General features: G+C 44.7%; 1 protein-coding gene across 5 annotated transcripts; it reads left to right on the top strand.

Moving 5' to 3' along the window:
• Positions 1-1831: 1831 nt before the first annotated feature.
• ELK4 (ETS transcription factor ELK4) lies at positions 1832-26084 on the top strand. 5 transcript variants are annotated; one of them, XR_009279435.1, is made up of 8 exons: positions 1891-2004; positions 8810-9093; positions 11382-11597; positions 12868-13800; positions 15547-15663; positions 16813-18772; positions 25077-25140; positions 25539-26084. XR_009279435.1 is itself a non-coding variant. In XM_058856086.1 (6 exons), exons 3-6 carry the CDS (start codon positions 11391-11393, stop codon positions 16909-16911), a joined length of 1356 nt encoding a protein of 451 aa, XP_058712069.1. In that variant the 5' UTR covers positions 1891-2004; positions 8810-9093; positions 11382-11390; the 3' UTR covers positions 16912-24834. The 5 variants fall into 5 exon arrangements, 3 of the variants coding, with proteins under 3 accessions (XP_058712070.1, XP_058712069.1, XP_058712071.1); XR_009279434.1 differs by having other exon boundaries at positions 25077-26084; XM_058856086.1 differs by lacking the exons at positions 25077-25140; positions 25539-26084 and having other exon boundaries at positions 16813-24834.
• The last annotated feature ends 114 nt before the right edge of the window (positions 26085-26198 follow it).

Here is a 26198-nt window from a genome sequence, read left to right as displayed (position 1 = left end):
GAATCCCCTGGGAGAAAAAAACATCGGGAAAAAAACTGGGAAAAAAAAAATTGGGAAAAAACCTGGGAAAAAAAAAATTGGGAAAAAAACTGGGGAAAAAAAAAAATTGGGAAAAAAACTGGGAAAAAAATCGGGAAAAAAAACTGGGAGAAAAAACATTGGGAAAAAAACTGGGAAAAAAAAAAACCTGGGGAAAAAAAAATTGGGAAAAAAACTGGGGAAAAAATCGGGAAAAAAACTGGGGAAAAAAAAAAAATCGGGAAAAACCTGGGGAAAAAAAACATTGGGAAAAAAACTGGGGAAAAAAACATTGGGAAAAAAAACTGGGAAAAAAAAAAATCGGGAAAAAACCTGGGAAAAACTGGGAGAAACTGGGAAAAAATGGAAAAAACTGGGAAAAAATGGGAAAAAAATGGGAAAAATTGGGAAAACTGGGAAAAACTGGGGAAAAACTGGGAAAAAGTGGGAAAAACTGGGAAAAATGGAAAAAAATGGGAAAAACTGGGGGAAAACTGGGAAAAACCTGGGGAAAACTGGGAAAAATGGGGAAAATTGGGAGAAACTGGGAAAAAACTGGAAAAAACTGGGAAAACTGGGAAAAACTGGGGAAAAAATGGGAAAAAATGGGAGAAACTGGGAAAAAAACTGGGAGAAACTGGGAAAAACTGGGAAAAAGTGGGGAAAAGTGAAAAACTGGGGAAAAACTGGGGAGAACTGGGAAAAACTGAGAAAAAAATGGAAAAACTGGGAGAAATTGGGGAAAATTGGGAAAAACTGGGAAAAACTGGGAGAAACTGGGGAAAAGTGGGAAAAAACTGGGGGAAAAATGGGAAAAAATGGGCAAACTGGGAAAAACTGGGAAAAAACTGGGAGAAACTGGGAAAAAAATGGGAGAAACTGGGAAAAAGTGGGAGAAACTGGGAAAAAGTGAGAAAAAACTGGAAAAAATGGGGAAAAGTGGAAAAACTGGGGAAAAATTGGGAAAAAATGGGAAAAACTAGGAGAAACTGGGGAAAATTGGGAAAAAACTGGGAAAAAAGTGGAAAAACTGAAAAACTGGGAAAATTGGGAAAAAAGTGGGAAAAAGTGGGAAAAACGCGGGGAAAATGGGAAAACTGGGGAAAAATGGGAAAAAATGGGGAAAAACTGGGAAAAAAATGGGAAAAAATGGGGAAAAAATGAGGAAAAAATGGGAAAAACTGGGGAAAATGTGGAAAACTAGGAAAAAACTGGGGAAAACCTGGGAAAAAGTGGGAAAAAAGGGAAAAAACTGGGAAAAACTGGGAAAAACTGGGAGTCCCAATGGCAGGGAGAGCAGCAGAGGGAAGAGCGAGTCCCCCGCTCCAGCGGCGACCTCCGCGCGTCCAAATCGCTTCTCCTTGGGTTGATTTGGAAAATCCAGGAGTTTTGGACATTTGGAAGCGTTTTGAGGCGCTGTCCCCGTCCTCCCTCAGCATCCCGGGAGGCGGAAAGGTCTTCACGGTTGTACCCCGGGAGTTGCGGGAGCGGCGGGGGCTGCCCTGCCGGGGCTCCGGGAGAAGCGGGGGCTGCCCTGCCCGGGCTGCCGGGGATCCGGGGGCTGCCGGGGATGCGGGGGCTGCCCTGTCCGGGCTCCGGGAGCTGTGGGTGTAGCGGGGGCTGCCCTGTCCGGGCTCCGCTCCGGGGCCGGGCCCGCGCACATGGCCCCGCTCCGGGCACCGGGACCGCGCGTCCTCCCGCCGCCTTGGCCCCGCCCCCTTCCCCGCACCGCGCTCTCCCATTGGTCCGTTCCCTCCCGTTGCCGCGCTCTGATTGGTCGCCCCCCGCGAGCTCCGCGGGCCCGTGGGCGGAAGCGGCGCTACGGCGGCCGCGGAGGGTCCCCGCGCGCGCGCGCCCCCGGCCGTGTCGAACGCGGCCGCCCCGGGATGCGGCCCCGGTGGCCGGGCCGGGCATGAGGGACGGCGGGGGGGCCGCGGCCAGCACCGGCACCCGACGGCACCCGGGAACCGGCGGGGCTCCTCCTCGGTGAGCGGGGGCGGAGGGGTGGGGGGGAAGAAGCGGCGGGCCGGGCTGCGGGCGGTGCCCCCGGCCGCCCCTCGGTACCGGCACCGGGCACGGGCAGAGGCCGGGCCCCGGCTGCGCTCGCTCCCTCCGGGGATGATTTGGATCCAGGGTTCGGTCCCTCGGCTGTGGCAGAGCCGGGGGTGCCCGCTGGGATCCCGGGGATTTTTGGCTCCGGGCATTGGTTGGATCCAGGGATTGCTTGGAGGGATCTGGGGAAGGTTTTGGGTCCGGGGTTTGGTTGTTTGGGTCCAGGGATTGTTTGGATCCAGGAGATTTTTGGGTCCAAGGATTGTTTGGATCCAGGAGATTTTTGGGTCCAAGGATTGTTTGGATCCAGGGATTGCCTGGAGGGATCTGGGAGGGTTTTTGGGTCCTGGGTTTGGTTGTTTAGATCCAGGGATTACTTGGTGGGATGCAGGGAATTTTGGATCCAGGGATTGCTTGGAGGGATCCGGGAGGGTTTTTGGGTCCTGGGTTTGGTTGTTTGGATCCGGGGATTGCCTGGTTGGATCCAGGAGATTTTTGGGTCCAGAAGGATTGTTTGGACCCTGGGCTTGGTTGGATCCAGGAGATTTTTGGGTCCAAGGATTGTTTGAACCCTGGGCTTAGTTGGATACAGGAGATTTTTGGGTCCAGAACGTTGTTTGGATCCAGGTTTTACTTCGTGGGATGCAGGGAATTTTGGATCCAGGGATTGCTTGGTGGGATCTGGGAGGGTTTTTTGGGTCCTGGGTTTGGTTGTTTGGATCCAGGGATTGTCTGGTGGGATCCAGGAGATTTTTGGGTCCAGAAGGATTGTTTGGACCCTGGGCTTGCTTGGATTCAAGAGATTTTTGGGTCCAGAAGGTTGTTTGGATCCAGGGGTTACTTGGTGGGATGCAGGGAATTTTGGATCCAGGGATTGCTTGGTGGGATCTGGGAGGGTTTTTTGGGTCTGGGGTTTGGTTGTTTGGGTCCAGAGGTTGTTTGGAGTCACAGGTTGGTTGGTGGGATTCAGGGAATTTTCGGGTCCAGGAGTTGTTTGGATCCAAGGATTGCTTGGTGGAATCCTGGAGATTTTTTGGGTCCTGGGTTTGGTTGTTTGGGTCCAAGGATTGTTTAGACCCTGGGCTTGGTTTGTGAGATCCAGGAGATTTTTGGGTCCAGAATGTTGTTTGGATCCAGGGATTGCCTGGTGGGATGCAGGGAATTTTGGATCCAAGGATTGCTTGATGGGATCCAGGAGATTTTTGGGTCCAGAAGGTTGTTTAGATCCAAGGGTTACTTGGTGGGATTCAGGGAATTTTGGATCCAGGGGTTACTTGGTGAGATCCAGGAGATTTTTGGATCCAGGGATTGCCTGGTGAGGTCCAGGAGATTTTTGTGTCCAGGGATTGCCTGGTTGGATCCAGGAGATTTTTGTGTCCAGGGATTGCCTGGTGAGATCCAGGAGATTTTTGGGTGCAGGGATTGCCTGGTGGGATGCAGGGAATTTTGGATCCAGGGATTGCCTGGTGAGATCCAGGAGATTTTTGGGTGCAGGGATTGCCTGGTGAGATCCAGGAGATTTTTGGGTGCAGGGATTGCCTGGTGGGATATAGGGAATTTTGTGTCCAGAGATTGCCTGGTGAGATCCAGGAGATTTTTGGATGCAGGGACTGCCTGGTGAGATCCAGGAGATTTTTGTGTCCAGGGATTGCCTGGTGAGATCCAGGAGATTTTTGTGTCCAGGGATTGCCTGGTGAGATCCAGGAGATTTTTGGATCCAGGGATTGCCTGGTGAGATCCAGGAGATTTTTGTGTCCAGGGATTGCCTGGTGGGATGCAGGGAATTTTGGATCCAGGAGATTTTTGGGTGCAGAGCTTTGTTGGTTGAGCCCAGCAGTTGTTTGGATCCAGGCTTTGCTTATTTAGCTCCAAGGGCTGCTTGCATCCAATGGCTGCCGTTTTTCGTTGGCTTTTTTTTAATTCTTCACCACTATTACGATTTTTTTTTCATCCTCCCTCACTCCCCTGTCTGAACTGGGTGGATTCCTGCCCACATCAATAGGGGAGGCGGAGGGGAAAGTATGCAAATCCTGCAAATCCTGCTTTTTCTTTGCTACACACACACATTACCTGTGTGCCACCTCCAGCCCCAACAACCAACAGCAGGGCTGGACACCAGCCAGGATTTTAAGGAGCAGCTCCTGAGGAAGGCAGGGATTTGCTTTGGAGGCTCCAGTGATTATTAATGAAACATTTCTCTCATTTCATTTCATCCCATTCCCACCAAACGCGCTCCCGGTGCGTGATTTCGCTCGGGCTGTTTATTTTTAGGGTCTCCTCTCCTGTTTGCAGGGAATAGTTGTTCCATCTCCATGGCAACAGGGCTGAGTGTACCATAAACATTGTTCCAGGGGAGCTTTTCCAGCTTAAATCAGATTTCCCTTTTCACCATCCGCTCGGGATAAACGGGAGGAATTTTAACCTGGGGTTTGGGGTTATTCCTGCTCTGAGCTGGGGATGATTTTCCTTCCAGCAGAGGGATGGTGCCCCTTTAAACCAATTTAATCTGCTGTTGGTAAACACTGCCCTGAGCCCAGATGAGGAGGAAGGCAGTTTAATCTCCTTAGGAGCTTCCAGGAAATCAGAGTTTTTATGGCAACAATCCCAGCAGGGGCACAAACCCATCAAAGGCCTCTTGGTTTTGAAGTTTCCCATCCCCTCTGCGTGTCCTAAACCTTCCCTGGGATCTCATATCTTAAAAAAAAAAACGAGATAGGGAAGGGATAATGCTCATCCAGATGTGGAAAATCAGGGAGATTTGGTCTGTCCTAAAAAGAGTTGGGATGTCAGTCCCCCCCAGGCAGGGATGGAGAAGCAGAGTGATTGAAGCAACTGCAGGAATTACACAGAATGGGCTTGAAAATCCCCTTTTCCCCCCTATTTTCCATCAGGTTAAACATTAAAAGTTTAAGATAATCAAAATAATATTTGATAACAAAAAGGGGGGCCCCTTTTGTCTCAGTGTCAGGGTTAAAATATCCCCAAAAAGCTGCTTGGCTCATCTGCTGCCAACCTGAGGCTGCAGCCGTAGTCCCATGGAAATCCTGATGTCATTGTTGTCCTTCATGGTTTGTTCCTGATCTTGGCTAATTCAGAAAGGCAGGGAAGGCCAGAAAACACAGAGAAAAAACTGGAAAATAACAAAGAAAAAGCAATACTTCTTTCTCAGAACTTAAAAGCTGAAACAGTTGGTTCCTAACCCGCCCAAATATTTGATTAAACACCTTAATTTCGTCTCAAGCAGCTTAATTTTTGAACCAGAGAGGCGAAATTTATTGCAACATTTGCCTTGAGTTTAAAAAAAAAAATAAAAAAGAGAGGCTTGGAGTGGGATTAGGCAATGAAAACTCTGGAGCAGCTCTTATCATGAGGACATCCTTCAGCATTTCCTTCCAAGGAACTTCCTGCCTCGATAATCACAGTTTCTCCTTCACAACAATCTGATTTTCCTGCCTGGATTGGGAACAGCGGTGCAGGGAATGCCAGAGGCAAGGGGAAAACAAGAATTTATTGGTGTTTGGGGTGTTTTTTCCTGTGTTTTTACCTGATTTTAGGTAGTTATTAAAGAAGAGATGTTTTGGTTACTACCTGGAAAGCTGCCAGGAGTTGGAGGTTTTTTTTTAAGGGAGGTGTAGAATTCTGCATTTCTAGTTTGAATTCCTTGTTTAATTCCTTTATTTTACACATGTAAGAGGCATTTACCTGGCATTTCACCTATGTGTGCTCAGCTCCCTGCTGTGCTTCCCCACCAAGTCAGGTTTTGGGCAGTAGATTTGTGGATTTTTTTGGGTTTTTTTTTAACAGTAGGCTCTTTCTAAAATAAATTAAAATTGATAAAATCCTAAAAGTACTGGTTCAGGTGAGTCACAGCCTTTTTCCAGGAGCTGGAAAAGCTTTTAGAAAAGGTTTATTAGGAATAAATAATTGCTGATGAAATTGTTGCTTGGTTTTATTTTGATAACCACTTCATTGGATACTTCATCAGCTGTGCCACCACAATAAAAAGGGATGGGGCAGCCATTTATTTATTCATTTATTTAATTGGACAAAGATTGGGGGGGGAAAATCCTGCTCAGATTTTGAGTTTTTCAGTGTGGACTTGAGCCCGTGACCTCCAAAAGTCTCCTTCACCCAACTCTGTTTATTTTCCTGGAACAGCCACCAAGGCCTTGTGTCCACAGCAATATTATTGCACAAGAGAGCAGGATTTATTGTCTGCAGAATTCCTCCTGCTCACACACTGTGAGCCTTCCCAAAGTGCTTAAAAAACCCCTGGGAATGGCTTTGGGAAGTGCTGGTGAGCTCTGCCCTCCTGGAATCTCCTGGAATCTCCTGGAATCTCCTGGAATTTCCTGGAATTGAAGCCATGATTTGCTCACCTGCACCATGAGCTTTCCCCAGACCTGCTGTTGCCTTTATTTCTATTTTTATTTTGGGGCTGGGAGCTGTTTCTGTGTCTCCCTGAGTTTTCTCTGCTTGGTACCACTTCCCAAGGCATTTTTTGGGGTTATTGTCTGCAGAATTCCTCCTGCTCACACTCTGTGAGCCTTCCCAAAGTGCTTAAAAAACCCCTGGGAATGGCTTTGGGAAGTGCTGGTGAGCTCTGCCCTCCTGGAATCTCCTGGAATTTCTTGGAATCTCATGGAATTTCCTGGAATTTCCTGGAATTGAAGCCATGATTTGCTCACCTGCACCATGAGCTTTCCCCAGACCTGCTGCTGCCTTTATTTCCATTTTTATTTTGGGGCTGGGAGCTGTTTCTGTGTCTCCCTGAGTTTTCTCTGCTCGGTGCTGCTTCCCAAGGCATTTTTTGGGGTTATTGTCTGCAGAATTCCTCCTGCTCACACACCGTGAGCCTTCCCAAAGTGCTTAAAAAATCCCTGGGAATGGCTTTGGGAAGTGCTGGCTGAGCTCTGCCCTCCTGGAATCTCCTGGAATCTCCTGGAATCTCCTGGAATCTCCTGGAATTGAAGCCATGATTTGTTCACCTGCACCATGAGCTTTCCCCAGACCTGCTGTTGCCTTTATTTCCATTTTTATTTTGGGGCTGGGAGCTGTTTCTGTGTCTCCCTGAGTTTTCTCTGCTCGGTACCACTTCCCAAGGCATTTTTTGGGGCTGTCCCCTCCGTGTGACACCAGGGCTGCTGTCACCGTGCCAGTTCAGGATGGTTTTGCTGTGTGGCTGTGACATCCTTCCTTTCCTCAGGGCCTTTGTTCCTGTGTGGGGGCCTGACAAGGTTTTTTTTTTATTCAGCCCATCTGCAGAAGTCATCAGGCTGCAGATGCTTTACCAGAGGCTGCTGCAACAAATGGAGGCGAAAGATTATTGGAGATTATTTGGTGTTGAGTCAAAGCACAGGAAATCTGCCAGAAGACCTCGAAGGAGTGGGTTAGGACAGGCCTAACCCCCTTAATCCTGCCTTTGCTCCCTTCCCAGGGTGTGCAGAGGGATCCTTTTGGAGCACAGAGGGTGAATATTTGGATTTATTGTGCCACAATTTGGATTTATTGTGCCACTTCCTAAACTCCTCCGTGCCAGCCCTGATCTCACCCTCACATTCCCAGGAAAAGCCAAGCCCGTGGACCCTGCAATCCCACGGATCACAGGGGAGGAGAAATCACCGGAGAAATCCCAAATCCCAGCTTTTGTGGATAAGCTGAAGGCTTTGCAAAGCCCAGCCTGCAGCAGCTCAGCTTTGCTGGGAGCTGTGCAGCCAAAGCCTGGCAGCTCCTGAGCTCCGAGGGTCACCCGTAGGCGTCGGAGAAGATCTCAAGACAATAATAGTTCTCTATTTTTGCTCCCTCATTACAAAGCAGAGCTGCCCTCTGCCTCTAGCAACTATTTTTTTCTTCCTCCTCACATGGTGCAGGAGGGGAAAGGCTGTTGCCTCTCCACCTCATTCCCTTTTCCAGTGAGGCCTTTTCCTTTCTTCTCTTAGGAGGGAGAAGAACCTCCACAAAAGGATGGTTTTGCAGCTCTGTGTTTGTAATTATTGATGTCTTCATCCTGGAGGAAAAGCAGTTGGGCTTGGGAGGGTTTTTGTGCTGGTGGAGAGCTGTGAGAGGAGGAGAGTGGGGCCTTTTGAGGGAATTTAAAAAGTTGAAATGCTGTTTACAAACTCAGAGATCATTTTACCCTCAGTTCACATAGGTTAGGAGCAGGACAGGGGGTTCTTGAGCCACTTCTCATCCCTGTTGGTGCCAAGGGAAAGGCTCAGGAAAGGCTTCAGCTGCCTCCTGCCCCAGGTCTGGAGAAGGAAAAACCTTTTCCCCACATTTGGTGGTGCTCAGCCAAAGAGAAGTGCTCACCTCACCTGTGCTGGTTTTAATTTTACATCTTGTGTGATGGGTTTTTTTTAATATTCTGCTTTTTCCTGGGGAAACAAGAGGTTTTTTGTGTATCCTGAAGTTAGGTGAGAGTTCCATGAGACACAACATTGTCTCCTAACACACCTTGCACTTTGCCAGGTAACAGCTCTCTCCTGGACTCTGAAAGGGCAAAATCCACCTGTGATCCCATTGCTTTGAGCAAAGTTGTTTTCTGGCCTTCCCTTTGGATATAACCTCCAGGAAAACTCCATATTCTCCATTTCTTTGAGGTTTTGCTGCAGGGTCTCCATCATTCCCTGGAGATGAAGGCAGTGAATATTTAACAAAAGAGGAATATTCATTCTGTTTTACACAATAAAACCCATCCATGAACAATTCCAGAGTACTCTCTGCTCCTGTTTTGTGACAGCCAGGGAATCAGCGAGGCCTCTCCACCCTTTGAATGTTTCCTAGACGAGACTTTTCCAAGCTGGGGATGTGCTGTGTGTGTCCTCAGAGTGATGGACAGAATCGTGACACGCCTGAAGCTGCAAGTGCCAGAAACATCAGGAGGAACTTCATCAAAACTTCACTCCAGCACAGTCTGTGACTCTGTGAGGATCCTTCCAGCTGGAAAACTCCAGGCTTTGAGCAGGGTGAACTCTTAACTTTGGGAAACGCTCCTCAGAAGGATTTAGCTCATCTCTGGGAAAGGTGTTTTTTTGGTTTTTTGCTGTTTGGTTTTTAATATCCAGTACTTTCCATCATTTTGGCCGCTCTGTGTGTGCTGTTTTACAGAAGTTTGGGCTGTTTTGTGCATCTCCAGCTGGATTCCAGACCCGGGCAGCAGCGCTTGGCTTGGGTCAGCTTGGAATTAACAGCAAGGTGGGACTTCCTAAAGGGAAGCAGCCTCATGAAATAACACCAGTTCAATTCTGGGGTGGAAGCTGCGTGGATTTTTAAGCAGGGGAGGGGGGAAAAAAAAACCCCCAAAAAAACAAAAAAAGCCTTTCCACTGTGAAATGCTGTTGCTAATCTGATTTCCACGTTACATCAGTCAGCGCCGTTTGGTGCAGTGCTCCCAGAGATAAACTCAGCGTGGGAATAATCACTCAGCTTCATTTCCCTGCTCTCTCTTAGCACATCTCACTGCTCCTGACAGCTCTGCTGGGTGGCAGAACCGAGTCCTCGTGCTCTCCACGCCACCACGTGTGGCTGCATCATCCCCGTGGATAACGAGGCGCGGGCCTGGCGTTCCAAATCTGGGATGTTGGGGATAAATGGCAACGCCAGGCGGTCCTGGAAGGGTTTTAAGGTGTTTACCCAATTCCTAAATCCTGTATGGATCAGCTGGCACGGCACAGAGCAGTGTGGGAAGAGTCTGGAAGCACAGCCTCCAATTTCTTCGAGTGCCGAGCAATTAATTTGGGCAAGCAGGGAGTTGTAGGTGTGCAGTAATTAACAAGGAAAGCACCTCGGGCCAGCCTAACGAGGGGGTGTGGGTGTCCTTCACTTTGAGATCGTTCCATTTAATTGCAGCAATTTATCTGGCTGGATCAATGTCACATCAGCCTGTGGTGCCATGAGGCAGGGATTCTGCAGAAGGGCTGAAATGCCAAGGGCTGAGCCCAAAAAATGCCCTGGGGCACCTCATTTCCCCGAGAGCCCTGTGTGAAGTGTCAGCTCTAATCCTGTCCCAGGGCTCCCTGAGTGCTCAGCCTCTCCCCTGGACTCGCTTCCCTTCCTTATATAGGGCTGGATAAGTGCTGGGCACTAATGAGATTGGAATAAAAGGCTTTGGGAGCGAAGATGAGCTGGCTGGATCTCAGAGCGAGCCCTGTGTACACAGGGACTGTCACCAACGCCAGCCTGGCCTCCATGCCTTTGGTTTGGAGCTTGGGAATAGCATTTCAATATCAATTTCAACCAGATGCAACCCCTGAACCCCCTTTATTTTGGTGGGAAGAATATGGTGGTTATGTATATCCAGATATTTTTAGCATTATTCACTATCCCAGAGTGTTTTTCCTCTGTTTTTATTTCACAGGAAGAAGTTTAAGCTGCCTTAATTAAAGTTCTGGACTAAGAGAATCTATAGGAGATGCTCAATTATTATTTTGTCTGGTTTATTTCACACTGTATCATATCCAGAATGATGAGTGTTCTGCTTAAAAATGTTTGTGGAAATACTGTTCGGTGTAGTCAGATGTGGTCAAGGTAAAATGTGATTTCTCTGCCTGGTCTGTCCTTGATGGATTTATGCATCACCAACTTTAGAGCAGGAATCAACTGGCAGATATCAGTCCTAGAAAGTCCCAGCCTAAATCATTGACGTGGGTAAGGCATGGCAGGAATTAAGAGTTGAGCAAAGGCAGTGTTTGGAATAATTTTAATTTAGTTTTGTGTTTACTCTCGTTAAAAAAAAAAACAAACCAACCAGAGGTGATACCTGGATTTGAAGGAGAGATTGGGGTGATTGAGAGGGCTGCTGGGGAAGAGGCAGGAATAGAAACTGAGGGAAAATTGAGTTGTTTTTGCTCTGGCACCTTGCTGGAGCTTTGCAGTTCCTCGTTGTTCTCTGCGAGGTGGGAGCAGGTGCGGAAAGGAGGAGGTGAGGGGGTGGTTTCATCCCTACCTGGGTGTACCTGAGCTGTTTCTCACAAAGCAGCACAAGCCAGAGTGGGTGAACATGGAACAACTTGGAAACATTTTTTTTGGGGGTAGTGACTCACTGCAACTTACCCAAAGTGACCTGATTTAGTTAAATGAGGCTAAATATAACCCATGTGAAAAGTACTGACATGTGGGAGGAGACGCCAGAGTTGGCACTCAGCCCCTCAGTTCTGCAGGGAACATCTTTCACGACTGGTGACTAATAATTTTTTACTCTTGCTGGCTTTGGAAATAACAATCCCTGCTCCATTTTCCACCCCCCACCCCCCCTCCTTGTAGGGAGAGAGGAGGGAAATGCTCTGGGCTTAACCTGCCTTTGTGAATTGCAGCTCTCTGCTATGGACAGTGCCATCACCCTGTGGCAGTTCCTCCTCCAGCTGCTCCAAGAGCCCCAGAACAAGGATATCATCTGCTGGACCTCCAACGACGGGGAATTCAAGCTGCTGCAGGCAGAGGAGGTGGCCAGGCTCTGGGGGATCCGCAAGAACAAGCCCAACATGAACTATGATAAACTCAGCCGGGCGCTGCGCTACTACTACGTGAAGGTAGGGTGGAAATCCTGCTCCAAGCTTTATCCCTCTTAGCTAAGGAGCTTTGTTTCCTCCTGCCTTCCCTCCTCCAGGGGAGGGGTGGCACTGCTGTGTCTCTGCCAGGTTGAAGGAAGCTGGGCTGCTTTGTTTAAAGGTGTTGGTTTGGTTTTTTTAATTTCGTTTATGGTTGCGCTGTTTCCTCCTCGCTGGTTGTTTTGGGAGGTTCTGGTGGCTTTGTGCAAAGCGTTGGTTTGGTGTTTTTGCTAATACAGATTTGACTTTGGATCTTAATCCCCTTTCCAAAAATACACACCCTTGCAAGGGTTAAAACCCTCATCAGGTAAAGCACTGGGAGAGGATGATGATGGAGAGCATGAACATTGCACCACTTTCAGATCTTTCTACAGCTTTATGTTTATTTCTTTCAAAACAAACATTTTTCTCACCCCAAATGATTTCTGTTTTCTCTGTGCACTCAGAATTTCCCCTTCATTTTGACCACAGTTTTCAGCCCAGCAGAGTAAGAAGCTTTTGTTTATCCAACATCTTCGAGGCTCACCTTTGTTTTCCCTTTATCCCACGTGTGTGAGTGGAGCAGATAAAAATAACCCCCAATTTCTGAGGAGCCTGGAGCAGGTGGGAGGTTGCTGGTGTCCATTACTGGGTGGCACAAAATCTTCCTCAATACTGAGAGATCTCAGCAGCAATCAGAGAATGATAAATAATCCCAAATCCAAAGTGTGTGTGGCATTTCTCCAAGGAGCAAAACAAGTTTGGCAGATGCTGTTGTGTGGTATTGAAATAACTGATTAGCCTGCATTCTGCTGACGAGTTCAGCTGCTTATTTTCCTTTATTATCATCTTATTAAGAATAAAGGTGGTTTGATCTGAAGTACAAGCTCTCAATTCTGCAGTCCTGGAGAAACCCTTTAGCAAGTTCTACTATTAAATTACCCATAGTGATCCTTGATGGGGATGATGGGCATTTTTTGTTTAATTGAAGATGTTAAACAGGATTTCTTGGCAGTTTTTAGACTGTTTTTAGTGTGTTTCATGTCAGGTTAAGCTCACCTGTTGCAGTGTTTTGTCTGCCAGCTCCAGGAGCAGAACTGGAACACGCAAGGGTGTTTTTAAAACAGGAAAAAAAGAAACATTCAGGTTTTTGTTTTTTTTTTTTGGCTGAAAGATTACAGACTTTAATTCCTCTGCCTATTTTAGGCAGTGTTTGTAGGAAGAAAATTAATCTGCAGAAAGCTCTAAATATACTTTGCCTTCTTCCCCACAGAATATCATTAAGAAGGTGAACGGGAAGAAGTTTGTGTACAAATTCGTGTCGTACCCAGAGATCCTGAACATGGATCCTCTCGTGGTGGGCAGGATCGAGGGGGACCCTGAAATGCCCGGCTTTGGGGAGGTGGCCAGCGCTCCCAAGGACGTGGAAAACTGTGGGAAGGAGAAATCCCAGTCCTGTGCTAAATCCTCCAGCCGAAATGACTACATCCACTCAGGCCTGTACTCCTCCTTCACCCTCAACTCCCTCAACTCCTCCAGCGTGAAGCTCTTCAGGTCCATCAAGATTGAGAACCCGGCTGAGAAGCTGACGGAGAAGAAACCTCAGGATCCCACCCCCTCTGTCATCAAATTTGTCACCATGCCCTCCAAAAAGCCTCCTCCCTCTGTCCCCCTGGTGTCCAGCGCTTCGGCGGTGGCCGTCACCTCCACGGCTTCTGCCACCCCCACCGTGTCCTCCTCGCTTCCCCTGGGCTCTGAGGAGACTCTGCAGAGCCTGGAGACGCTGGTCCTGCCCAAGCTGAGCGTCCCTGAGGCTCCTCCAGCACCTTTGCCAAACCTGAGCAGCAGCTTCACCCCGACCCCCCCCATGTCCTCGGTTTCTCCCGGCCTGCAGGTGCCCTCCACGCCCCCCTCGCCGCCCCTGAGCTCCAACCCCGACCTGGACATTGACACGGACATCGAATCTGTGGCTTCCCAGCAGCTGGAGCAGGCTCAGAGCCTCCAGCACCAATCCCCAGAGCCCAAAGAGCAGCAGGATTCGGCTGTGCTGGAGAAGGAATTTGCCAATCACCTCTCCAGATCCAAAAAACCCAAAGGGCTGGAGTTGGCTCCCACTCTGGTCATCACAGGCAGCGATCCGAGTCCTCTGGGCATCCTGAGTCCTTCTCTCCCAACTGCTTCTCTTACTCCAGCACTTTTCTCTCAGGTGACCAAATTCCTTTCCTGAATTATTTCTATTTTTATTTCTATTTTATATTTATTTTATTATTTATTTCTATTTATTTTTATTTATTTTATTATATTTTTATGATATTTATTTATATTTCTCTTTATATAATATATAATTAATATATATTTATTATATTTATTTTATAATTGTTTTATTATTTATTAATTAATATTTATGCTATATTTATTTTATTATATTTTTGTTATATTTATTTATATTTATCTATATATATTTATATATATTTATATTTATCTATATATATTTATCTATATCTATATATAATATATAATATATAATTATATTAATATATAATATATTTATTATATTCTTTATTTATTAATATTTATTTTATATTTAGTATATTTTTATTATATTTATTTATATTTATCAATATATAATATATAATTAACATATATTTATTATATATTATACATTTATTATATTATTATTTTTATGATTTTTATGATTTTTTATGATTTTTTATGATTTTTAATGATTTTCAATGATGTTTTATGATCTTTTATTTTTATGATTTTTTATGATTTATGATTTTCATTATTTTTAATGATTTTTATGATTTATGATTTTTAATTATTTTTAATGATTTTTTAATGATATATTTTTTAATGATTTTTTAAATATTTTTTATATTTTTTTAACTAACAATAGCAATGACGACATTATGCTCGAAAACAGCCAAGTGGAAAATGAATAACTCATTGTACACAGAGATTTGAAACTCAGGATGTCACTCCCAGCTTGTTTAGTTTAGTTTAGTTTTGTTTTTTAATCAAACACCAGTTTGATTTCACAATTGCTGTTAATTCACCCCAAAGTGTGCCCAAGGAAACAAAACCCAAACCAGCTCCAGCAGGATCTTTGTCAACCTTGCCAGGGGAATACTGAATTATTCCTAAATCCTCCAGCTGGGCTTGAAACTCCTTCAAAAACAGGGACCCACAGAGGTTCTGCTCAGCTTTTTTTTACTCATTTTGTAACATTTAGTTAAATTCAAAGTCTTGTGAGCCAGCAGCAATAAGAGCAGCTGCTTAATTTGCTTGTTATCTTTGTGTGGGAAAGGAAAGCTTTCGTGTCTCATGGAAAACTTGGAAGAGAACTGAATCCAGCAGGGCTGTTAAATCATTCTGGATCTGGAGAATCTCTCCCCTGCAAGAAATTGGAATTAAGAGTGAAACCGTGGGGAAGCTGCTGGTTGAAAACCGAAATGGCTGAAGATGGGGGGGGGAAAAAAGGAAAATAACAAAATCCAAGTGGAGTTGCTCTTCTGGCAGCCTGGGAAGTGCTTGGCTGGTGAAGCTGGAATATTCAGGAGCAGGATGGAAATTCCTTTTGTTGTTCAGGAATTCAGGAGAAGGGGGGTGTGCCTGCTGTTTTTTCCTTTTTAAATCCAGATAATTTCCTCTTTAAACCCAGATAATTTCCTTTTTAAACCCAGATAATTTCCTTTTTAAACCCAGAATCCCACTTTTCCAGAGTGCAGGTGCTGTGTTGGAGGAGGAGCTGCTCTGCTCTGGCTTCCAGCAGGATTTGGGAATAAAAGGGTTGAGATTCTTCAGGGATGGGGCTGGCAGGGAGGAGGAGGAGGAGGAGGAGGAAGGAGGGGATGGGAGTTCCTGAAATCCCTGCCAGCTGAAGGGGGGGGTTGTTGTGGCTGGAATTCCAGGGGAAAGGATCTCACAGCTGTTTTTCCTGAATTTTCAGACTCCCATCCTGCTGACTCCCAGCCCTCTGCTCTCCAGCATCCACTTCTGGAGCACCCTGAGCCCGGTGGCTCCTCTCAGCCCTGCCAGGTTACAAGGTGCTAACACCCTCTTCCAGGTGAGTCCCACTTTATTCCTCCAGCAATCAGTTATTCCCAAATATTTACAGCACAAATAAAATTAGGAGTTGTTGTTTCTTACCCCCTGTGGTGGCTTTTGAGGGAGTTAATTTTAGTTTTTTACCCGGTTTTATTTCAGGATGTTTGGTGTTTTGAATATTTGATATTAACTGCAGCACAGACTGCTTTAGAGAGAGATTATTTTTCTTTTTTAGTTCTGTAAAAATTTCCTCCCTGTAACTTTTTTCTGATGGGATTCTCCTGAATTTTGCAATTTTCTATTGAGAATATTGATCTTTTGATTATTCCAATCATTCCTACTAAAAAGTATCAATTAATCTCACAACTAATGAGGCGAAAGAGCATGTGTTTGATCTCTGTGATGATGTGTGGCACGGATTTGGATGATTTTTATGGAAGAAATCCATAAAATTCACCCTTGGGAAGGTGGGGAGGCCCTGGCACGGTTGCCCAGGGAAGCTGTGGCTGCTCCTGGATCCCTGGAAGTGCCCAAGGCCAGGATTTTCTTTACTGTAGAATTAAAAAAATCCACTTTATTTAATGAAAAAACCCTCCTTTATTTGTAATTCTCATATTTTTCCCTCACTTCCACTCTGGCATTGGAATTACCACATTTGCAGCCTGAATTTGCTGAGGGAAGGGGTGGAATTTAACCAATTTTAAGGAATTTTTATTTAATTTCATTGAAATGAAAGAATTGAATTAAATCTGGGCTGGGATCTGTCATCTCCATGGAGATGAAGGAAATTCCTCATCTGTACCATGAGGATAGGGAATAAAACAAGGAGGGCTGAAATGACACTGGATTTTTCACCCTGGAAAAATTAAATTTAATTATTGATAATTAACTGAGGGGCAATTTAGACCCCATTTTCCCCAAAACCTGGATTAAAGTCACATTTTAATGAGGATATGGGGCAGAGCTCAGCTCAGGGCTCACTGTCACCCCTCTTGGCATTAAAAAATAAATTAAAAGCGAGAAGCCAAGAGGATTCTTTGAAGCCTGGGGTGGTTTTCCTTTATTTTGTTGCGTTTGGGGATCTTTTTTTCCATGTTTTGTGCACAGATATGGGAGGAACAGTGAATTAAACTGTTTTTTTTTTAATGATTCTTGTTTTACCTCTTAGTTTCCATCAGTGCTGAACAGTCATGGCCCATTTACGCTGTCTGGACTGGATGGACCCTCCACCCCTGGCCCTTTTTCCCCGGATCTCCAGAAGACATAGCACATGGAATTCCTGGAAAAGGACAAGCAAGGCAAAGATAGGACACTTCTCTTCAACCACCTTTCTTTTTATTTCAAAAAAAAAAAAAGAGCAGTTTGTAATTCCACAGAGATTCTCAATGGTTGTAGTTGTTGCCATTCCCCAATCAAAAAAAAATGAAAAATGCCTTTTTTTCTTTGTTTTTTTGGCAAAAAATTCCCTTTTTTTTTTTCTTTTTTTGGAAGAACCCAGGTTGGGAATGTATATGCAAACGCCTTAATAGGAGCTGCAGCTCCAATCTCTTCTCCTCCTCGGTTTGGAAGATTTTTTCCCCTTGTCCAAAAGGAATTTTGGGTGGTGTTGCAGCGACTGATTCTGCACTGACTGCAGCAAACAGCACCAGAGGAGGATTTTCTCTGTGACTCTTGGAAAAACAAACAAACAAAAAAAAAACAAACAAAAAAACCCCTCTGTTCTTCTGCTTCCTGTGGCTGGGCAAGGAAGAACCCTGAATCCTGATGGAAGCTGGAATTCCAGGAAATGCTTGGGAATATGGGGTGTGTGCTCTCAGCTCTGCCCTGGGGGTACCAGAACTCTGCAGCAACAAAAGCAGCCGGGCATTTTCTGCTGGCCTTGTCTTTTCTTGTTGGTTTTTTTTTTCTTTTGTTGTTGTTGTTGGTTTTTTGGTTTTTTTTTTGCAGATAGAAATTTTTATTCAAGGATTTATTCCAAGTTTGTGACCAGGACATTTCTGTGGAGGGGTGGTGTGGCCCAACAGCCCCTTTGGGAGAAGAGATGGGGCTGGATTTTGGATGCTTCCCTGCCCTCCTTCCCTTTTTCCATGGATGGTTGGATGAGCTCCCTTCACTTCTCACAGAGTTTGAATGCTGGAGTCCAAACATTTCTTGTGCCAGAGACCTGTCCCAGAGCCTGGGAGCTCCCTGCTGGATGAGCAGGATGGGGGGGGGAATTTTCCCTGCTTTTTTTGGGGGATTTTCCTGGGTTTTTGGGGGATTTTCCTGGGTTTTTGGGGGATTTTCCCTGTGGTTTTTGGGGGAGGTTGCTGCCTGAGCTGGAATCCCCAGTGGGGTGAGAACAGCAACATCCCAGCATTAATGTTGCTCCTCTTTCCCCACAGTCCTGGAAAAGCTTCCTGCTTTTCCCCACGTGGAAAAGCTCCTCTTTTGCCAGCTCTTATCCCGAATTTGTCAGTGGAGCTGTTGGTTTTTGTTTTTTGGGGGCTGACCCCAGAGCAGCCCCAGATGTTCCACGGGATTCAGCCTCGTGGTAAATCTGTTTTCACCTCCTTGATGTGCTGGATGAATAATGCAGGATTGTTTTCCAGAGCCACTGGAGATGAGATGGGATTTGTAGGTGGATTTTTACACCTCAGGAGGCCTTTTAAGAAAACTGAGGGGTGAAAAAAGGAGAGATTCTCCTCTCTCAGCCCCTCACTCAGGGTGAGTTGGGCTCTGGGTCTGTGTCCCGCCAATTTGGGCATCTGAAGCCAGGCAGCAACTTCTGGATTCGAGTTGGGGGTGTCAGAGGATCTTCTCCTTAAAAATATTCCCAGAAAACAGATGGAGACATCTCTTTCCTTCAGCATCCTCACAGCTGCCACGAGCAGAGGAAGATTTTTCCCTCTCCAGCACGAGGAGCTGACAGTGTTTGCTGTAAATAACTGCACCTATTCCATGGATCCCTGGTGAACTCCAGCTTTTCCAGAGGTTTTGTTTTATTCCTTTTGCAGGCTTGGAATTCCCTTGAAAGCCACAACACCCAAGACTTTTCTTGATGTTTCCCTTTTCTATGATACAGAAAAACCACTTTTTTTTTTTTTTTTTTGTGTGTGTGGATGTTCCTGATGTGACACCTGGGACAGGTGGGTGGAACAAAAGTCGCTTTTTTTCGGGCATTGTTCACCTGCACAGGGGAAAAGTGGGAGAAGAAAAAATATTCCTTTTTCAGGTGGAGAAGCAGGGAGTGAGCTCATGGAGTGACCTGTCTTCCTGTTGGCTCCTGTCAGAGGCAAAAAATTGCTTCACTTTTAGACATCAGCAGATGCAGGAGGAAATTCCTGCGCCAGCAGCTCTTAAAATGTGCAATATTGACCTTATTTTTTATTTTTTTTGTAATTTTATTTTTTGAAATGCAGAAGAGGGAGCTGCAGGTGATGGTGAAGAGCAAGCATCTGGAATTATTATTATTTTTTTTTTATTTTTGGTTTGCATGTTTGGAGCCTGCTCTGGGAAAATTTCTATAGCTATGTATAAATAGCAGCACTTTGGTTGGTTCAGGTCAGCCAATTTTATGCCTACCAAAATCCGTGGTCTTTTTTTGAGACAGCGACGTTTGCAGGCTGGCATTGGAATTGAAAAATTCATGAATGAGCACTAAAAAAACTTGCAATTTAATTGCTTCCCTTCCCCCCTTGTTCCCCTTGTGGAGAAAAGCCAAGTTTAGCTGTTGAAAATTTGTGCACTTAATCCTTTGTGAACTTTTATCGCTTTGGGCAGAGGGTCAGGCCCTAAAAAATTGCTTTTTCTCAGCTCCTGCTCCTCTCCAGGAAGCTTCCCAAGGTGGCTCTGCCACAGAAATCCAGGTTTTCCTTTGGGAATGCCGAGTTCCTGTGGAATGCAGCCTGGATTGGGGTGGTTCCCACCCTGTAAAATCCAGCAGGCAGAGCAGGAATGGGATGGCTTTGGCTTCTTAAGGGAAAAAAAAAATAATCCGAGTCCACATGGGATGATAAACTCAGGAAGCAGCTGGGAAAGGGAGAGGAGCTGGGAGAGGAGCAGCTTTTGCTGCCTTTTCTCCACTGCAATTTTCAGGTCACTTAAGGGAATATTTCCTTGTGTGCTGCCTCATCAGCCACATTCACTGACAGGGAACCTCCAGCTTTTCCTGGGATCACATTCCTGCCTCTCTGGGGGCTCATGGATCATGCTGGATCTTTAGGTCACTTCAGGAGCCCTTTCTGTGCAGCTCCTCACAATTTATTTTTAATTTAGCCTAAGCCAGGTGGGGTTAGAGTAGATTCCGTTTTATTTCCGTACCGTGGTGATTTAAATAAAAAAAAAATATATATATATATAAAAATAATAATAATAAATAAAAAAAAATAATGCAGCATTACAGAAACTTTTTTTTTTTTCCCCCTGAGGTTCCTCTTGCTGGTTTTGTGGAATGCTTGGCAATTTTTTGATCAGCTCATTCCTTGGGTGCCAAGGAAGGTCAAAGCATTTGGTGTAGAACAAAAAAGGGTTTGGCAGAAGACAAAACAAGAACCCAGCGTCCTCCCCAGGTTCTGGAGATGGGAATTGAATCCCTGCTGTCTGTATTTCCATGGAACCCAAGGCACTGGCAGGATTTAGGGTTTGGTTTTGTTTATTTTCCATGGGGAGCTGCTGTCTGGGATCTGGTTTGGATCCTGGATTTTCAGCTGCCCGTGGAAGCAGAGAAACGGTCCCTGGTTGTGGAGCCGTGGGTGTCCTGCTTTTCCTGGGAAAAAGAGGAATTTTGGTGGTTTTTAGCAGCAGCTTTAGGTTTAGAGCTTTGTTTCAGACCTGTCCTCTGCAGGGGATGCAATTCCTGTGCCCTGATTTTGGCACATTCAAGCTTTGTTTTCCTGGAGTTGGACAATTCCTTGTTTTCACTTGGAGCATCCCAAGGCTTCAGAATCCATGCAAACTTTGGGATAATGGGAGAGCAGAAGGGCTTTCCTTGGGATAATTTCTCCCTCTGATGCATTTTCAAGCCTCAGCCATCCCACAAATAGATTATTTTGGATTTCTGACGTTCATTTTAAGGGCAGTGAAGCTGCTGAGGTGCAAATCTCCCTTCTCCAGCTTCCCCCAGCCCAGGGAGCTGCATCCCTGGGGGATTCCCTGGGAATTCCAGCTGGGATGGGATCCAAGTGCCCTCATCCCCTCCTGGGGCTTTTCCTCCAGCTGAGATGCAGCTCCCATCCTTTCCTCATTTATCCTGTAATTACCTTTTTTTGCTCCTGTTTTGTGGCAGTTTTTGATGTGCTCTGCAGTTTCACCTCTCCCATTTTTTAAGGCAGGTTTGTCTCCAGTCCATCTCAGGCCTCTCATGGAAATCAACCTCAGCAGCAGGTCAGGGAATGTTGTTAAAATCCACAGGTATTTAAAAACTTTTTGGAGTTTTGGGATTTTATTCCTGCCTTTGTGTCAGGAATGAGCAGGAATCAGGAGAATTTGTTTTTCTGTCGGATCACAGGTGGGCAGGGCCCTGTTTCTCCCTGGATATTCCAATATTTCCCCGTTGGAACAGCTAGATATCTGCTTGCTATAAATTATTTTGGAACAAAACCACCCTAAAACTGGCAAGAATTGAATTTTCATTCCTCTTCCCAAATTATTTTCTGTTTCCTTCCTCAGCTCTGTGTGAGGAATGGAATTTGGATTTGGAAGAGTAGAAATGGGGAAAAAAAAAAAAAGAGACTTTTTGGTTTCTGAGGTGATGGAATGGGGTTGTTTTATCCTAAAAATCACAGTGGGGTATTTGGAGCAGCCCCAAAATCCCTGAGGATTCACTCAGGACCTCTCCAGGATGTTTGGTGAGGCTTGAGCTGCCTAAACTCATTTATGGTTTGATTTGGAGTTAATTAAGCAGCAATTAGCAGTGGCTGTTGAGAGTGAGGGATCCAGGGGAGTGGGACAGGCTGGAGCTGCTGGAATCAGAGGAAGATTTTGGGATAAAATGCAGGGAGAGTTTTCTGCAGCTCTCCAGGGTGTCCCTTTGCCTTGGGGGATGCTTATTCCAAGGTTTTAGGGCAGAGAAGTTGATTTGGAATAATAAAGCTGATGGGGAGAAAAAAAAAAAAGGGAAAAATTGTAGGGAAACACAGCAATTGTGTTCCCTAAAAGAGATCAGGGCAGCAGGAATTCATCTGGGGGTGAATCCTGGGAATCAGCACACATCCAGCTTCCCTGGGCTGGGCAGATTTTTGTGTCTTAAATCAATTTAAATCAATTTTTAGCCACTCCAGCTCCCCATCCAGCCCTGGTTCCACGTGCCTGTGTTGTCCTGTTTGTTCCTGGGGCGTTTTTGGGCACGAAATTCCTCTGGGAGGTGGAGATTCCACCTGGGGAGGTGAGAGGTGGCTCTGGACAGAGAAAAATCCTTGGAAATGGAACCAAATCTTCCTCCAGAGGCTGATTTTAGTCAGGAGGGTGAAACAGGAGCCACGAGGGCGGTGCTGCCCATTCCTGTGGGATTCCCTGAGCCAGCAGAAAAGGTGGGATTTTGGGTTTGGTGTCAGTAAATCCCAAAATGAGGGATTTTATTCCTGCCAGGAACGAGCAGGAATCATGAGAATTTGTTTTTCTGTCAGATCACAGGTGGGCAGGGCCCTGTTTCTCCCTGGATATTCCAATATTTCCCCGTTGGAACAGCTAGATATCTGCTTGCTATAAATTATTTTGGAACAAAACCACCCTAAAACTGGCAAGAATTGAATTTTCATTCCCCTTCCCAAAGAAAGCAGCAGATTCTGCTCGTGGAGCTCTTCCAGGCCCTAATGAGAAGCACAGTCAGAGCTGAAAAATTGTGATTTTTTTTTTATTTTTATTTTTTATTTTTAGATTCCTCAGTGTTTAAACATGGCTGGAACAGCTCTGCCCAGAGAGCACACGTGGATCACGCCTGGCAGGATGTGCTCCCAAAAATCCACATAAATATCCCCATCCTCCCTCTCTGAGCAGATTCTGCACTGTGCAGTCACCACTTTGAAATATTTTGCACCCCTTTTGGAGGTTTTTTTTGGGCTTTTTCTTCTCTTTTAGCACTCAAATCAATCTTGTCCCAGCTTGGACCTGTGAGTTGCCAAAGGTTATTTTTATGATGCTGTTGGATTCTGCATCTCCTGGAAAAAAAAAAGCATCTTAAATGTGTTTTTTGAGTAGTTTTGTGTGCATGGAACAAAAGTTTGGGCTTGATTTGAAAAGATTTCTCTGCTGAGGTTGTGTTGCAGGAGGTTTTCATCTCAAAGCAGGGCTAGGGGAATCCTGACCCTTTGGAAAACAGGGATGTGAGTGGAGGCAGTGGAGAGAGGCTGGAATTCTGAATTCTGAATTAATTCTGATTCCAGAGCCCATTTCAGCAGTGCTGTACCAATAACTGGAAGCTGTCGTTGTTTATTTTCATTTTTTTTTGGTTTTTTTCTTTCCTTTTGGGTTATTTTTCTGTGTTTTTTAGAACAAGGGTGGTCTGTGCATGGTTCCTGGAGTGTGCTGGGTTCTGATATTCCAATCCCTGGCTTTGCTCTCAGCTCCTTGGGATGAATTTTGGGATTGTTTATTTTTATTTTTTATTTTTCCCTAGCATGTCCTAACCCCTCCAAGCTTTGAAACCGCTTCCTAGAATTGTGTTGATTTCTTTTTTTTTTGTTTGTTGTTGTTGTTCTGCTGTTGTTCAGTTGCACAGAGTTGTTGTTTTTTGGGTTTTTTTTCTATATAAAATATACTTTTGGAACGTTTCATTCTCTGTGAACAGGGTTGAGATTTATCCTTTGTAGCTTTGAAAAAGATCCTAAAATTCCCTTTTCCAACTTGTTTTGTAGCCTGTTGCAGTGTTACCAGATGGCCTTATGTACGTCACAGTGCTTTGTGATGGGTACAGTAGCACATTTAATGCTTATTCCCCTCTGTTTTTAGAGCTGAGAAGTTGATTTGGAATAATAAATCAAACAAAAAAAAAGGGAAAAATAAAAGGGAAACACAGCAATTGTGTTCCCTAAAGGAGATCAGGGCAGCTGGAATTCATCTGGGGGTGAATCCTGGGAATCAGCACATATCCAGCTGCTCCAGCTTCCCCTGGGCTGGGCAGATTTTTGTGTCTTGGGAGGGATTTAAATCAATTTAAATCAATTTTTAGCCGCTCCAGCTCCCCATCCAGCCCTGGTTCCACGTGCCTGTGTTGTCCTGTCCGTTCCTGGAGTGCACATCTGATTTGGGAAGGTGATTTGGGGGTGGATTCCTCGCTGGAATTTTCAGGCTGAGCTGGGTTCTTGGCAGGTTTATTTTTTTGGGAGCAGATCCCTCCCTCTGGAACTCTGGGCTGGAGTTTTACCTTCCCAGTTTTCCCTCCCTCGGGGTTTTCAGAACAATCAATGGTGAAAACTCCCCTGAAATGCAGCAAAAAATGGGGAACATTTCCAGTGGCTCTTTCCAGAACAGAGTTGCATTTTTTTCTTTTCTCTATAAATATATATATATATATATACATATATATATATAGTACAAATTCAAGAGGCAAAGTTTTGTTGTAGTGAGTGTCTGAAACTTCCTACACTGGAGACTTTTCTGGACAAGACAACTGTAAAAGTCACCCCTTGTTCCAGCTGGGTGACCCTGCCTGGGACAGAATTGCTTCTCAGTCTGACTTTTTATTTTTAAATACCTTATTAGAGTTATCTTAATGCCATTGTGTTTAAAAAAAAAATAATAATAAAAAATTTAAAAAAAAAAAAATGCTGGTATGTAATGCAAGTACATAAATAGCCAAAGTTTTCAGTAATTGTTCAGTGTTAATAAATTTTGCTTTTATTTAACCTTCGGAGATAACATTTAGGAAGACCTTCAGTGTGTAAATCATCCTGAAAATTCAAAGTCTGAGCAACTGGATTAGGGCAGGGATGGAGTTTTTTGAGCACATTTCAGGTTTGAATACGATTGGGAGGTAAAGTTTTTTAAGATGCTAAAACTTCCTTTGCACTGTCCTGACACTTCAAAGTGACAAATGCTGCTTTGGCAGTGGCTCTTTGGGAATTGTTATTCAAACATCATGAAGGTCTTTCCTGAGAAATCAGGTGACTTTTTTCTATTGCTTCGATTTTTGTGCAAAAAAAAAGAAGAAAAGAAAAAAAAAAAAAAAAGAAATAAAAATAAAAATCAATGTATTGCAATTTTTTTTTTTTTTTTTTTAAAAAATGGGGTGGGAATAGTTAAAGAAAACTATTTTATGTAAGAACTGACAGAGGGATTTTGCTTTGTATAATGCAAGCTGGCTTTAAAAAAAAAAAAAGCATTGTAGCAAATTATTCAAGTCAATCATATGTTAATAGTTATGTGCAACCAGACATGCAAAACAATTGTATTTTTTTAAATAAATATTTTTAACAAAGTTTCTGCTCATTTGACTGAGTCTTTTTTTTCTTTCAGTAGAGAAAATAGAAAGTTACAGCTGCAGGGGATGTGATAAGGAGGGAATTGTTAAGACCTTGAGGTAAATTGTATTTTAAAGTTTTTTTTACTAAATCAGGTGCTATTCTGGTGAAAATTTCCTTAAAATAGGATTTATTTTTGTTTCCAAGCAGCCAAAATGGAGATTGGAATTACCAAACCCAGGAATTGTGATGGTGGGTTTTAACTGAGAATCAGCTGAGCTCTGTTTTAACCAAACCTGCCAGGCCAGAAGGAGGGATGGTTTAAAAGCTGCCAGCCCTGCTGTGACACAAATTGAGGAGATTTCTTCCCAAATCTGCTCCCTCCTGGAAATGTTTGGTGCTCATTTCCTCTGAGCAGGGCCCAAAGATGTTCTCATGGTGGGAGGGGCTGGAGGAAGCACAGATTGAGGGGTTTTTTTTTTGCATTCCCTGTTTTATTCCGGGTGATTTATTGCAGGCAGGGCCAGGAGAGGAAGAGTGGCATCCTGTGGAGCTGGAGGAGAATTACAGCCAGGATTGGAACAGAACTTGGGCTTGGAATCAAATCCCAGAAAGGTTTGGGGTGGCAGGAGCTTAAAAACCTCCCCCTGCCCCAGGGTGCTCCAGCCTGGCCTGGAATTCGGTTTAGGTTCGTTGTAGGATCACAGAATAGATTCCAACTGCGGGATTTGGGGCAGGAGGACATCCCTGAATTCCAGGGATGAGCTAAATCCAGAATTCAGCTGCATTGACTTGATCCAAACTCGCCTGAAGGCAGGAAAATGGCAATTCAACAGCTCCAGGCTCTTTTCTACAGGAGTTTGTGGGGATATTTTATGGCAGGGAAGAGCTGTTGCTTGGAAAAAGAGGAAATTTCCCAGAGAATCCGTGGCTGTCCCATCCCTGGAAGTGTCCAAGGCCAGGCTGGAGAAACCTGGGGTAGTGGGAGGTGTCCCTGGCCATGGCAGGATGGGATTTAAGGTCCCTCCCAACCCAAACCATTCCACAATTCTTCAAATGCACAAACCAGTTAAATTTAAAAAAAAAAAAAAAAAAAATTAAAAAATTAATTTTAAAAATTAATTAAAAATTAATTTAAAAATTAATTTTAAAAAATAAATTTAAACATTAATTTTTA

Source organism: Poecile atricapillus, chromosome 23 (genome assembly GCF_030490865.1).
Source record: "Poecile atricapillus isolate bPoeAtr1 chromosome 23, bPoeAtr1.hap1, whole genome shotgun sequence".
NCBI lineage: Eukaryota > Metazoa > Chordata > Aves > Passeriformes > Paridae > Poecile > Poecile atricapillus.
Note: the sequence above shows the minus strand (reverse complement) of the source record. Positions and strands in the feature narration are given on the sequence as shown.